Here is a 15,522-nt window from a genome sequence, read left to right as displayed (position 1 = left end):
AAGCATGGATTAGGGAAGTGATCATTGACAGGATTAATTTTCATGTAGCCTGTTTTATCTTAGCTCATAATGGCAGAAGAAAGGGGGAACAGCAAAAGACACCATCACATTGCAAAAACAATAATGAAGACTACATAATTTTTAACAATTTCAACGTCTGTAGCTTCAGAATAATACTAATACTGCCTCCCATCCCCAATACTCTCTCTTTAACTTAAAAATGCCATCTCTTCGTGTCAAAACATCTACAGCAAAACATTGGTGAACGGTTGTTTAAGAAACTGTCACCTTAATCACCCATCTTCACCATGTGTTTTATACGGATCTAAAACTTACTCTGGTAGATCAAGTTAAAAGTTTGAAGAAAGTTTTCTCATGAATAAATTGAAGTACAAAATAAATCCCAGTATAAGAAACAGCTGGACTGATGTGTACAAAAGGCAGAAAAAGCCAAGTTCAGATGATGACTGTTAAATAATTTCTTCCGTCAATCAGAGCTGCCTCCACATCTACAAATTTGAACACAAGTAAGGCAAGAAAATTCCACTGAAGGCAAAGTTCAGTGAAACTACACGGCAGAGAACTGTTGAAATGCATATGAACAGTTTTGCGACAAAATGTGACAAACGCCACTTTCGAAGTTTAACCGTAACTAGTACCTTCATATATCTAGAAAGGTGGGGCACATTCCAGAGTCAACTTTTTTCCCCCACCAAACTTGATTTTTTTTCATTAAAAAACTGAAGAAAGATGACCATCTTTTATACAAAAGCGGCTGCCTTTTTTTAGACAAATGGTGACATAGCCTCTGCGTGCCAATCAAGTTTCTTTTCCTCAAGTCCCGTGACTTCGCTTGTGGTTGATGAAAACTTGTCAGCTGTTCTTTCGCTTACTTACTGTATTTATGTGGATATGTCGAGTTTTTTAAAAAAATTTGTGGAAATCTCATCAATAAGAATACAACATAGACTTCATCAACGAGCAAATACCAATTAAGCCTTGCATCATGTTTACTCTAAAACCAAAGTTGCTCAGGATGATGAAGAATAGAAATCTTCAATTTTCTCAAAACCAGCAAAAGGATATGTTGCATTTTCTGAAGAAACTGTTCATACGTATTTATAAATATGTGAGTATGAGTGTGCGTGTGTGAGCGCATGTGTGCGTCTGCGACTCTAAGGAAACTTGTCAGAAGGTGAAACTTTTGAAACTGACATTTTGGCATTTATCTTTCATGAGCATTTTGCACTTTACTCAGACGTCATTAGACTAGATCTTATTTGTGAAGTGAGAGCCCTTCAAAATAGGGTCTGAAGGAACATTTTTTGGAGAAGAGCTTTGAAACTGTTCAAATTCAATGATAAGGGTGCAAAAACAAATGAAACAAAAGAAAATATTCCATTTGACTTTTTTGATACACAACATTCAGGCGCGTAAGCTTTCCCCTGGAAAGGATGTAAAGTTCTTTTTTGTTTGGGATGCTACAGTTCATAAAAAAATTAGTGTTTATCTGGGTAAGAAATATGTAGAATAGTGATGATCAAAATCCTTTAAAGTTTAAGATTTAGGAAAGGCATTCCTCTTTTGACATTTCATAAACCTTTGAGATAGAAATAAAGTTCCCTGTCTATTCTTAATGATATTGATATCTCAAAGTAAACTCTTGCCTCTTCTGACACATTTTCTCAGAGGCAGACATATATCACATATATATATAACATAAAGCTACCTTATTGGGATCAATCATACATTAATATCCATCTAAAATTAGATCTCACTCTTTGAGGAATGGGAAATGACTCACGCTTTTTTCCTAAACTGATGTTGATAGCATTGTAGATGAATAAGTCCGGGTAGTATGGTAGGAGAGGCAGAACAACAGGATTTCACAACAGAACTTTAAAATATTCAATAAAGCTTAAAGAAACAGGAAGAAAAAAAACTGGGTGCCCTCAACCCTATTGAAACACTGAGTGCAGTCTTTTCAAGACTTGGACTGAGAAATGACGAAAAGCTTGCATTTATCTTTAGGCAACAGGATACTTCCATAAATGTATGAGCACTCAGTTTGTCGAAAAAGAAGAAAACAGACATTCATTTGTTTTCTTTCACATGCACACAGCAGGAAAGAATTAATTTTTTCACAAAAATGCAACTTCATCAAGCATTTTCAGTAAAAAAATTAAATAAAACAAGTGACAAAAGAAAAAAATATTCAAAGACTAAATGGCTGTAAAAGGTTGAGAAGAAACCATCAGTGTTAAGAAAAGTAAAAATACAGTTCTCCACTAGCCAAGTAACCAATACAAACAGTGAAGATTGCCTCAAATTTTAATTCGGTATCACAACTTCTAACTGCTGGTGCCCACCACATTCCAGACAACATCACAGTTTAATTTCCGCCACAAAGTTTCTATTGCTACCTCAATTCAATCAGCAAGAGACAACAAAACACATCTCACGATGTTTTGTATCAACAGCCCAACTATACATAAATATCTTGGAATGAAAGCTGTGAATATGGATGCTTGTTGTACACATTCTACATGAAACTGAAACATATTAAAAAAAGAGATATCTATTCTAATACGGTACTTTTTTTTCACCATAATATATTTCATTCTCCTATTGACCTGATTTAAGCTGTTTAGAAGGTGGTCATGTCCTACATACACCTGGGCTGAGATGGATACAACATCCCCGCGAACTCGCATCTTCTACATGTAACAGAGAAAAGCTTAACCACAGACGCTGGTTATGAATACCTGTTCACATTCTTGAGTATAAGGACGAAAAGAGACATCTACTTAATAAATTCAGTTGAATCAAATTTACAGTATAACAGTGAAAAAACCCCAACCCAAGTTGGTTGGCACTAAATGAAATCCAATCATCAAATGGCCTACTGTGCAGTGTGCAGAGGGCCAGGACGGAAAGGCGTGGAGATTATTTGATTTACAGACTTCCCAGAAAGTCATATTAATTTTCATTAGGATATAAAATAATGACATTCTGGACATTCACATACAGAGAGTCAAAACTAATAGACAGTGCAGATAATTTGGTTAAAAATACTGCGATTGTGAGACAGTGGTAAATATGTTTGTTCCATTACCAATTTTTCACCCAAACAAAAAAATGAAAATGTTTTCTAATTTCTTCAATAGAACTAAATTCTAGTGTTCATACTCAGAATCTTAAAGCTTTTGTTGCCAGGAGGTGTATGTTCCTACTGTCAGTGCGGAATTTCAGCTAAGCTCCCATATATTTCAGCTAAGCTCCCATATAGTCGTAGTCATAAGGCAACAGAGAGGTCAAACCGTTTGTATGGTAGTTACAGAAGTGGCAATTTAGTTTACACCACACATCATAAGTTTTGAGACTGAAAAATATTTTAAATTCCAGTACGACAATATAAAGAACAGTGAGAAACAAGGTAACATGGCTCTATTGACAGTAAAGGATCAATACTGGAAAGCATGGCAAGCATACAAAATTCTACTGAACCTGAAAGCATTGATCTAAGAAAAGCCACAGAAACCACCAGACTGCTGCAGCAATGTTGCAAATGAAGCTAAAATCAAAGCCACTAGGATACAATAGAGCAGCAGATTCTTCTAGTGCAATATTATAAAATGTACTAACTTTTCCTCAGTTTGGTACTACAGCCCTATTTCATTTTATTTCTTTATGATACATATGCGAAAAAGGCAGTACAAATATAGATATATGCACAGGTTTCGTTTGGATGATGAACAGATTTAGCCCTACATTCATGTTATCAAGCTGACTTGCTGAAAACAAAACCCAACAAAGACAACTCGCTACCGCAGAATTACAAAGTTTTACCAGGCATTTTTGGCTGTTTGAAGTTACTAAGACCATGAGGTAAAAACCCCAAAAGTTCTATCTGCTCTGTCAAAATCGTAAGAGTATTTTGGGTTATTATCAAAATATTCAATGAACTGCATTCAAAAAAGCTTCACATGATGTGAAGCTCAAAATCTTTGACTTTGACATCAAATGTGTCAAAACTAGGTACTGAGAATAAAGAACTTTGTAATTTTGAAGTAGAGAACGGTCTTCCATTACAATATGTGGGATAATAAATTGGATCAATACACATTGCTCTCAAAGAAGCAATGAATAAAGGCCAAATATGATGGCTGGACTGAAACTACAAAGAGACCAAGAGAAAAAGCATTGTAAAGAACACTGGTTTACAGCGTAAGTATATTTAAAATAACTGAGAGTGCAATACATTTTGTGCGATGGTGAATCATGAAAAGCACTTCAAAATGGAAGGAAGAAAATAGAAGGAAACTTTGATCAAGTTGAAAATCAGATAACCACATGCATAGTACACAAAATATGAACACTTGACAACTTTCATCTTAAGATGAACTGCAATACTGGGGATCTATCTAATCTTAAATATTAAGCGGAGAGTGTTTTGAACATTTATCAATTTAGGTAAAAGTAGAGGCAGCCATTGACAGTTACGGTACCCTGTAAAAGTGACTTAGATTTTAATCATTGTTCCTTTGTGGTGACTTGCAGGAAGGAGTGAACTGTCAAGCACTTTACGATGATTATTGCGGCAGTTATAACACCTATAGATAACAACAAAAATGGAACCACAATCACATTTTGCTGAAATCTTTTTTACTTAAATTTACTTAAATTGAAATTATTGTCTTCTTAAACACTTGACTCTTGCCATCCCTATGCAGGACTGCGTAGTCAAAGTGTAATTCTAAGAATAGCATTGAAAAAAGTATCTGTACACATACACCCACAAAAAAGAAAAAAAATCTAAAAAATATAAGTGTAAAAAAAATTTCAGACAAACGTTAAACATAAGAATGAAAAAAAAGCATGTGTGTACAACTTTTAATAAAAAACAGCAGTAGAGGAACATTTCTCCGGTGAACAAATTTATTCTTTAAAATATATGCGGCCTTTGAGTGAAAAATAAAGTGGGTTCTCAACTTGTAATATGAGGCTACATTTGTACAAACTTGTGAAAAATAAAGGCAAAAATGTGAGGACGGTTGATAAATTGCTATCACAACACTGGACAGATTAAAAACCTCTCCACTTTCAAATGCAAAAATTGTAGGTGGAAGAAAAACTCAAACTTACTATGATGTAAAATCAAACATCACATGTCTATGGAGAGAAGGTGATTCAGTGAAACACTCAGCACAAACGTACTCAACAAAATCAACAGTATTCACTTGAAAGAGAGAAAAAGAGAGACAGAAGAGAAAGAAAGAGGAAACAGGAAAATGGAAAGAAAAAAGAGACTGAAAAACAGAAAGAGTTAAGAAGAGGGGAAGGGGGAAGAATATTGTATTTAAGCAAGAAATGATGTGAAAAACAACAGAAATGCAACACATGAGAAAGACTGCAGACAAAAATCAGGAGGCATTTACAAAGCTGATAATAAAAAAGTAGAGAAAGTAGGAAGGTTTAAAAAAAAAGCAAAGAAAAAACCCCCAACAAACAACACAAGAAGTTTAGAAACAAGCATTTATCAGTTGAACTCAGAACTGCGAGATTCATGCGCTACGGTTCTGGCTGCTTCAGGAACAGCAGCATTCTCCACAGCCAGGGTGACTATTGACGCCTCTGTTTTGGACGGCTTGGCCTTCTGCCGGTGTTGTGAGGTGGAAGAAACTACCTGGTGGACTAATACAGGGTGGGAAAGGCTGCCCACGTTCACAGCTGATGTGGACGAGGCAGGAATGGGTGGGAGAATGGGTGCTTGCTTGACCCCTACGACCTGCACTATTTCCTCCTTTGGTGGAGGCAAAAACGGCGTGATGTCTGGAGATTCTGAACCACTGCTTCGGCCGGAGCTCATACGAAGGGGGTTGTGCTGCCTGCCCAACAAAGCATCGGCACTGGACGGATGAGACGGGGCCAGAGACTTCCCGGACACGCCCCCACTCAAGACAGAACGGTTGTGGCCAGATCTACGAATACGAGATGAGGCAGAAGCCGGGTCGAGAGTTTTCTCCTTTGAGGGTGGGGTGGGCATGTGGTGATGGGGGTGAAGAGAATTTTTAGCAGAGAGAGTGGAGTCTCGGTGCAAATAACCTGGCTGAGACATTGCACCCTGACCCATCGAATGTCCCATTTGTACATTTGCCGAGTACCCAGTACCTTTTCCGTTGTCGCTCGGATCATTTGCCTGCTCGGCTTTTCCTTTCTGTTTCAGACGGTGGAGCTCTGTTGTGAGATATGCAATGTTGTTTGCTTTCGCTTCCAGCTCTGCTCGGAGAGAGTTCATAGTTTGAGACTGTGCCCTGCTCTCGTCTAGCCATCGTTTCCTCTGAGTCCTCGCCTCAGCTTCAAGTCTCTCCACACGTTTATCTCGTTCTGAAAGTTCTTTTTCGAGGGTCTGGATTTTTGTTCTGGAAGATTCAAGCTCCTGCTGTACTTGTTGCATCTGAGTGTCGATGGTACCTGAGGACAAACAAACAGAAAACAAACCTACTTACATTTTAGAAAGAAATCCATTTGCTCTGGTCATGACTTTATAGTGCTTAAAGGTTGAAATTCGAAAACATCTCAACCCTGAGGTTAAAGATGCCATGTAAGTTTTCAAAAAATATAAGTTGGAAAAATTTAGATTACTCTGAATCTGAACCCTCTAGTTCACCTTTGCACCCAATATAATGCATACCACTCAAGACATATGTATATATATATAGTGAAGTCCACTTATAACGAGTCTTGAAATAACGAGAAGTTTGTTATAAAGACATTATTCTAAAACCCACTTTTTTTTCCTTTTTTATCTTTGTAAATAAAATACCGCTATAGCGCAATCAGATAAAAGCGCGAGTTGGTCATAGTGGAATATTCCTGCTGTTGTGCACAGCGTATAGGCCAATGTAAAACCTTGCCAGCTGAGAAACTTGTTGGTGATCTAGCGAAACAAAGAATGGGACAGCCCATGTGCGCCAACGATGAAGTGAAGGCTGGAGCGAATGAGAGGGGAAGGTATGGCATGCGCAGACAAGCCGTTGTGAAGCAAAACACATTGCCTGATAGTGATAGGCCAGTCTAGTCTAGATTATCTAGGCCTATCATGCCTGTCACTTCTCCGATGCGGCGATGGAGAGGTCACAGTACTGTGATGAATATGGAGGGAATGTGTGACGTGCGCAAGCAGACGCGGGAATGCACCACAGGGTGTGGTGGGGCGGGGGAAAACACAGTGGGCGAGTTAGCCTAGAGAACTTTTCGTTCTGATCGCCAACACCGAGCTGTCAACATCGCTAACGCTAGAGAAAGAAACCTGATTCGATTTTTGATCAAATAAGACCTAGAGGTCATGTTGAGCAACACCATCATCAGGGGCGATAACAAAAAGAAATGAAGAGAGCACCAAACTCATGGATTAGGCCTAATTCATTATTTCCTTTGAATTTATTACTGGATCCTTTATAACGAAAATCCTGCTACAACGGACATTTCGTACCGGTCTCCTCCCTTTCGTTATAACAGGATTCCACTGTTTATATATCTCTCACATATTTGATTTAATGAAGGAAAAGCAATTTGCACTATCTTCTCTGGGTGTCAGTATTGGCTACAGGTCATTATTTGATCACTGCCACGTAAGAACTCGGTCTGCCGTAGAACACGCTTTTTTTATCTCCTGATATCAGACTCTTAGAGAGAGAAAGAGAAAGTGTTAGGGTTTACCACGCCTATCGACACTATTAGGTTATTTAGAGGCAGAAGGGCTCTTGGAGAAGAGATTGTTGTCAATAGAGCTTTGAAGTAAGGTGTTTGGTCATAAGAACATGTTTCAAATCTCTGTAAAATAATAATGATAAGAGGAAATCAAACTTCATGAAGTCAGTTTATTGCACACACAACCAGACACTAGTTTTAAAAAAAAGGAAAAGCTATTCACTTTGACGACATGCACAAGTAATTCCAAAGAACTTAATATTATTTTAACTTTTAAAGAACAACATCAAGATAAACCATTATGAAAATACCACATTATCTCGTGCAACAAAGGAATAAGTAAATGCTGTAAATGGTAGGCCGCGGTCCTTGAACATCTTTTTGGGCAAAGTTCCATTACTTCATCACACTGTGGAATTACTAGACCTAAGAGTATCTTATTTGAGAGCTTTTTCATTAATCTCAATACAATACAAGATGGAAAGAAAAATCTTAGAATCTCACCTGGCTCATCAATAGTTAATCCATTCATCGTCAGCTGGAATGTTAAGTCTGCAACAACAAAAAATAAAAGTGACTGACCGAGAGAGCTCATTTCCAATCAGGTCAAAAACCATCATTGGACCAAAGCATTACTATGATTTACTTTTTGACCACTAAACTAAGTTTGAAACACTAAAAAAATTGTGCAGCAAAATTGTTTCATGAAGTTATCTTATAACATATCAAAATACAGGTTTAAGAACTAGGAAATTATATCATTTTACTTTCACTTAAGTTTTCACATGAAAACCTAGACTGAATTCGAAATCTAGCAGATTAAATGTCAGAGTCCATTTTGCCTTTTCTGTCATTTAACACAATCCTGTGGACTTCATAAATTATGCTATAGAATGATAAAATGTCTTAGTTCTCATTGCAACGCTTTATGCGCTCCCTTTGCTGCCCCCCCCCCCTCCTTCCCCCAATCCTCCTTCTCACAAATCTCCAAAACATACAAACTTATGTATAATGAAAAACCACACAGACCAACTGGAAGAATAGGAAAAAAGGTAAGCCAATATTAAATCAGGATGATTGTAAAAATGAAGAAAGCAAATATTATTTGTTACCTGTACATCTTTTTTGTAGTAAAGCTATTTCTTCATGAAGACCTTTAAGAATAGAAGCATGCTCTTGCTGCATGAAGAGAATAGAACTCTCCAAGTTCCTCTGATGCATAGCTGATTCAGAACTCATCTTTTCGCCTTTTGCCTGCTCTCTGTAAATGATATAAAACAATTCTTAAATAACAGTCTTGAGCAAATGAAGCCAATGCATATTTTCTTAAAACACACAAAGTTTTGATTCTATATTTACAAACAAAGCATCGCAGTAGGCTCAGCTGAGGGAAACACAATAAAAATTCAAAACAGATACACGAGAAACAACTATGAAATGAAAATTATGATAAATCATACACAAAAGAGGGGAGAAAAAAAGCAGTGGTTAGCAATGATACAGTAACTTAATATTTTAGTATCGTGACAAACACAGACTAGATTTATGAGTATCACAATAAAATACACATTTATTGGCTTTGTGAATGATTGGACACTGACTGATGACCGAGATCCCTATTCAGCACTGACAGACTGAGTACCAGACATCATCAGGTTCAAGTACAGTTGAATCTGTCCATAATAATCACTCAAGGACACAAAAATAGCAATGCCAATGAAAATTTAAATTTTCACTTTTGCCCTTTTTTTTTTGGTACCTAAGAAAGAATTTTCAATTCTAAGAATCATGCTTCTTGAATTTTGAGAATCGGTTCATAAATAAAAAAGTTATGGGGTTGTAAAGGTGGGCAAAATATGGATGACCCACATATAGGAAAATACTCCTTAAAAGTGGACCACGCAGTAGCAGATTCTGTAAGAAAATCGACGATATCTTGGTAACTAATCGGAGTGTTCGAGAGAAACTTGGCTACCCGATGTGTTTTTGAGTGTAGAAATAATTTCTGCAGTCAGATTTACTACCAATTTCGTAGTTATTTTGTTATAATTAAAATTGTGGTGTACACATTACGATTTTGCGAAAAAGGGGTGTCGGGATGAGTCCATTTTATTTATAGCATCGTATCACAACATGGGATCTTTAAGAATATATGTCGGCAGCGTGACTAAATAATTGCAAAGCTTTTTATGATGACTTTAGACCATGTCAACCGTAAAAGATAAGTTAATTCAATCTAGCATGCCGTACAATTAAAAATTATTTTTCCCCGTTGAGACGCGAACACCCTGAGACGAGATAACCTCGCCTCGGAATACCCCCATTGCGATGTTACAGGGGAATAGAGAGAAAAACAACCGGATGCGCGCGCCCGCCATTGCCCTATTTCAAGTGACCAATGAACGGGCCCGGAATAGTCATGCGGGGATTTGTAGGTCACATACATTGTCACGAGAGTGAGGGGAAAATGGCCGGTCTCCGTGCGAAGCCGCTTTGGATAGGGGGGTAGTCGTGCATTTATGATCGGGTCTAAACAACTACTTGACACAGAACGTTCAAATCTGAGCACACTATAGAGGATAGATAGATCTATTACCATCTCGGCTTTGAAATTCAAACTCCTTATAGTTTTCGGTGTACACGATACGAAAGTGTTCCCGACACCAAAAGTATAGGTTAATTTATATGTACGAACTTCAACGTCCACATATCATTAGTTTGCCCTATTTTCTGATTGGTTGCCGAGTTTCATTCGGATTGGTTCGGAAATAGAGCAGACCGAGGTTGACAAAATTAGTCACCTACGCTTCGGCCGGGTCTGCAAAATCGCCCGTAAACGGGGACCAAATTTTCGCCTCGCGGGAAAGCCCGATTGGCATTGCTAACACAAAGAAGTCACAAAACAAAACATGAAAAAAATAAACAAAGACTCTGACCCGATCAGCTGGAGGCCACAATTTAAAGATAGATGTCACACTGCATAACATATGATTTAATGACCTTTACTGAGGTCAGCAGTGGTGTATTATTACCGGCTGTTGCTTTAGGTGTAAAGACCAGCAGTGTCGTGCTCGGTTCCTTAGACCATCGTATGCTATTGAATAAGCACTGCAAAATAAGTCTCGCCTCCTTTTTTTCACATGTACATGGACCTTGTACAGCAGACAATATATTTGGGTCAATCACAGTAGTGCAACGTGCTCTCTATAGCTTCATGTGAAGAAAACTTCACTCATTCAGAAATAGTTAAGCACAGCAGGAAAGTGCATGTTTTCACTCAGCCCTGAATAAGTTGAAGCATAGACACATTTGTGACTGCTTCTCGGCTCCTTTGATCATCAATAAAGGTGTATCCCAAAACCAGAAAGGGCCTAGTCTCACCATGACACAGCATCTCACAGTTAAGGCTTTTGTTTAATCTTTCATTCTGCAAAATCAAAGTAAATTATATGATCTAAATCTATAGTAGTCAGCCACAGTTGACAAAACTGGTCTGGTACAAGGATGAATTAATCAGTAATAGGAATGGAATATAGATCTAGTACAGTCTGGCAGTTACAACAGATGTTTTGAAAAATATATTCCAGAGTTTATCACATGAGAATGATGGAGCCTAGATCTAGTAGCCTACTTTGAAATTGAAGTAGACCAGTGATGCAAACAGACTCTACCAGTGAACATGAAAGTGAACAGTAGAAAGCGAGCAAGACTAGAATTTTGATTTTACTACATACAACTCAACTACTAGACTATATCTTTGACGCAAGATAGTCAATTCAAACAGCTTGAGGCAGTGTCGTAAGTGGAAGAAGTAAACATTTCTCAATGTTAGCGTTCAGTCTGGGACTGATTCTGTAGAATTCAGAGAGAGAGAGGTAGGCTATGCATTCGAATCAAAGGTGAAAAAAAAGGAAAAACCTATCACATGTATATTCGTGCAAACGCCAATTACCTAAAAGTTTGAATATGTTGAGCGAACGATCAAAGAAGCAAATCTTCCTGTTACAACAAGACACAACAAAGTGAAATATAGTCAAGCATCTTTCTCCCTGACAACATTGGCGTTCCCGGCGGCCATAGTTATTTGCCCTCACAACAAGAATTTGAGTGCATTGTGGTAGGAAATATTGAAACTGTTCAAAAGAATTTTTTTTTAATTTGAAAAAAAAAAACAATTTTGTGCATCAAATTGATAAATGCTTTAAAAAATTTGAAAATTTTGGTGTATAGTTTCAATAAATATGCAATTGGACAATTTGTTTTGATTTTTGGAAATTCCCGATAAAAGTAAGTTGCCAATGTGGCGTACTGTAAAGTTGTATCATTTAGGTCTGTAATAGAGTAGTTTTGCTTCTTGGATAGATCTAACTTCAAAAATACTTTGTTAGTTATTTTAGAAATCAATAGAATAAGTAAAACATGAAATACAGAGTAGTTTTGATTTTTGATCTTAATTATCACCTGAACTTTCGAACCCATTGACTTATCTGTCACATTTCGGCGCGGATTCTGATTCTGATTCGGATTCCCCTCTGCTGACTGCTGATTTTGCTGAAGAAACTGAAATTTAGATTCTAGATCTAGATTAGACCTTGATCTAGTATTTAATATCTAGATCTAGATTCTAGATTAATATATATAATCTATCTAAATCTAGATCTAGATCTTACACTGAAGATTAGTGATGACTGATGATAAAGGTAGGGACACTCAATACTAACAGTAACAGTCTATCCTGCCTTACAGAAACCTCTGTACTCTGTGTAAAACTGAAAAACGGAAACCTGTCATAAATTTTAAAACGGAATCTCCCCGCTCCCCCCTTGATATATTCCTCTTTAATTACCTGTATAAAACAGAAACCTGTCCAACGGGAAACGGAAATAAAAATCCGCTCCCTTCCGAGGGTTTCACCTGTCTAAGACGGAAAATGCTTTGCCTGCTCAGCCCTGATTTGAAACAAAACTTGCAAGTTTGGTTCCGCCGGCTCTAAACTTAACGCCATGGCCCATGGCCATGCTGCTGGGCGAGGAAGAGGAAGGGGTGCGGTTTGGGGGGAGATGTTGGGTCAGTGTAGTGTGGGTGTGAAATCTCACGCCGAGTTCCTCGAATCATTGTTACAATGATGGCAGTGAGGGGTGATCTGGTGGGTGGGACTAAGGATGGAAGCAAAGATGTTCAAATGTTTCTGTTTTTAATAGGTCAAACAGTGGTCCTATGAAAGGCAAGCACTTGTGATAACTGGATACCTAAGACTGACACATGTCATTATCAGACAGGATAGCAGCTGAGAGGTGTGAAGTTTTGACCACTGCTTGCCGATCGGATAAGCGATCCTTGATCCCTCCGGCTGGGCCTTTGACACCCCCCCCCCCCAACGTCCACCTCCCCCCTTAATTCCCCATCTTTAAAGACGGAAAATGTCTTAGTCTTAGACATAATTTTTTTCCCACTCCCTTGCGATTCCGTCTTACACACAGGTTCGACTGTACTTTATAGGCTACTTTGTTTGAGGCCCGATTTCACGTGTTGTAAAATTAGATCTAATTAAGATCTACATCTACATCTACATCTAGATCTAGATCTAGTGATGGCGAAAATAGATAGAGAATCTAGTCTATCATTCTAGATCTAGAAATAGATAGATCTAATATTTATAATCTAGATCTAGATTCTATGGCCCTTGCCGATAAATTTGCGGCTAATTGTAGGATAGGCCTACCACACTGAATTTCAACAAATACTTAGTAGAAGTGGCTATCCTCACCCGGGGTGAGGATAAAAATACGATCGACCTCTCACCCCGGGTGAGACTTGCCAGCGTTGTGTGAAACAAGACCTGTTTTTCCTTATTTCAGAATACTGTCTGTCAGTGCTGATGATCAGATTGACAATAACAAAGAAAAAAATGACGTTATAGTATGAAAGTAAGCATATTTGGTTGTCTGCAAAGATGCTACATGGCTATTTCACTTTTCGAATTGAGCCGAACTACGCGGATCACCGTTTTGCTTTTCCCAGAAGTTCTCGCAAGATCTCCCCCTCTCTTTTGCACTCTTTTTTTATCGGTGTGGACGATCAAATTGACAAATACAAAGATAAAAAATGATGTTAAAACACAAAAGTACATTAATTTGGTCGTCTACAAAGATGTTACGACTATTTAACTTTTCAAATTGAGCCAAAATACACGGGTCGCTATTTTGTTTTGCCCGGAAGTTCTCGCGCTACCCCTCTGCTCTCTCTCTCTCCCCTCGCCCCCCTCTCTCTTCCCACCCCCTCTCTCTTCCCACCCCCTCTCTTTCTCTCTCGCTGCCCACTGACAAAATGAAAATTGCACGCTTTCAACACAAGAGCGCTGGAACGTTTGTTCCTGGTGAACGCTACACTCGTTGCCTATCACGGTGAAGGCACTCCGGGTGAGAATAGCCAAAAGGCCCGCCTGCGCTATTCTCACCCGGGGTGAGAATAGAGGTGGCCATACTTAGTAGACGTAGAGTAAATCTAACTTAGAGGACAAAAATAATATTTGTCGTAAAAGTAAAGCAAAGTAAGAAAAAGTTAGATCCCGACAGTACAATTAATACTAGTGTACAACTAAAATAGATCTAGGCAATCATGTATGTCAAACAAATTAGGCTACGGACACTAACATTTTAAACACAACTTCATGTGGGTGGTTGATGGGTGCTGCTGGTAGGTCCTAGAGAATCTAGGTATATCTAGTCCTACTTTTTTTCTTTCCCCTCTGTCTCTGCTGCTGCTGTCTGTCTTTCTTCTTTCCCATCTCTATTACTAAATTATGTTATATATTGTCATATTGTGGGGTGGGTGCTTCATTCTTTTTATATATATTCAAACAATTACTTAAGTCACTAGATCTAAATCATATACAGTTCATGCTGATGAGGAGTTAATAATAGCCCTGCATACATACACATTTTTTTTCAGATCGTTTACCCCAGTGACTTAACAGTCTGATTCTATGGTCAGGAGTAAAGCATTATAATAAAAGTAAAGAAGATGGTGAAACAAGTAAAGAAAAAGGAACAGGTAAAGCCAAAGGTATGATTAAGTGTTCTTTGTATCTTCTCTTTCTTCTGCTTTCTTTTATCCAGATCAGAAAGTCTTCATGTTCTTTGTTGTCAGAATGGATCTCTAATCTTTAGGCCTACTTGTAGATCATTGCCTTTCTCACCCTGCACCAGGGTATAGGTCACGGACAAACACGCCTTCCATTTTTCTCTATCCTGGCTAGCCTCTTGATGTTATTCCATGTCTTCCCACTTTTCTGTACATCGATTTTTGTGATTCTTCTCCAGGTTCCACGCGGTCTTCCCCTTGATCTCTCATCCTGTGGGTTCCAATCCAAAACTTTCTTTTGTTATGCAGCTGCCTGACTTCCTGAGAGTATGTCCAATCCATCGCCACCGCCTTCTTCCTACCTCAACTCTGACTGGGATTTGTCTTGTTTTCCTTAACACATCCACATTGGTGACCCTGTCTGTCCATCTGAGCCTCAGTAACTTTCTTAGACATCTGTTCAAGAAAACCTTTATCCTCTTTATGCAAGTCTGTGATGCGTTCCATTTCTCACATCCATACAACAGGACCAACTTCACATTTGAATTGAAAATTCTCAGCTTTGCTCGAAGTGAGATACCTCTGGTCTTCCAAATCCTATCCAAAGACATGAAAGCAGCCTGTGCTTTTCCAGTGCGGGACTTTATTTCAGCGCCTGTTCTTCCCTATCTGTCAATTATACTCCCAAGATATATAGCAGAAGGATTCAGCGTTTTCTAGTGCCTT

At 38.3% G+C, this 15,522-nt stretch overlaps 2 protein-coding genes across 3 annotated transcripts in view; one reads left to right on the top strand and one right to left on the bottom strand.

The window, feature by feature from the left end:
* Positions 1-2,317: 2,317 nt before the first annotated feature.
* Positions 2,318-11,797, bottom strand: LOC101858187 (coiled-coil domain-containing protein 92). Its single transcript, XM_005100389.3, has 4 exons — positions 11,666-11,797; positions 8,826-8,974; positions 8,218-8,265; positions 2,318-6,474 (listed from the first exon to the last, which is right to left on the bottom strand). The coding sequence occupies exons 2-4, from the start codon at positions 8,950-8,952 to the stop codon at positions 5,540-5,542; spliced, it is 1,110 nt and encodes a 369-aa protein (XP_005100446.1). The 5' UTR covers positions 8,953-8,974; positions 11,666-11,797; the 3' UTR covers positions 2,318-5,539.
* A 376-nt stretch (positions 11,798-12,173) lies between these two features.
* The window catches only part of LOC101857952 (DNA replication ATP-dependent helicase/nuclease DNA2), a 41,687-nt gene continuing 38,338 nt past the window's right edge, over positions 12,174-15,522 (top strand). Inside the window, exons 1-2 of one of the 2 annotated variants that reach the window (XM_013083643.2) lie at positions 12,174-12,413; positions 14,665-14,766. In XM_013083643.2, the coding sequence (XP_012939097.1) occupies positions 14,737-14,766 (30 nt within the window). In that variant the 5' untranslated portion in view covers positions 12,174-12,413; positions 14,665-14,736. Of the gene's footprint in view, positions 12,414-14,664; positions 14,779-15,522 lie in introns of both variants that reach the window. The other variant, XM_005100388.3, reaches the window with a different exon arrangement.

Source organism: Aplysia californica, unplaced genomic scaffold (genome assembly GCF_000002075.1).
Source record: "Aplysia californica isolate F4 #8 unplaced genomic scaffold, AplCal3.0 scaffold00246, whole genome shotgun sequence".
NCBI classification, from domain to species: domain Eukaryota; kingdom Metazoa; phylum Mollusca; class Gastropoda; order Aplysiida; family Aplysiidae; genus Aplysia; species Aplysia californica.
Note: the sequence above shows the minus strand (reverse complement) of the source record. Positions and strands in the feature narration are given on the sequence as shown.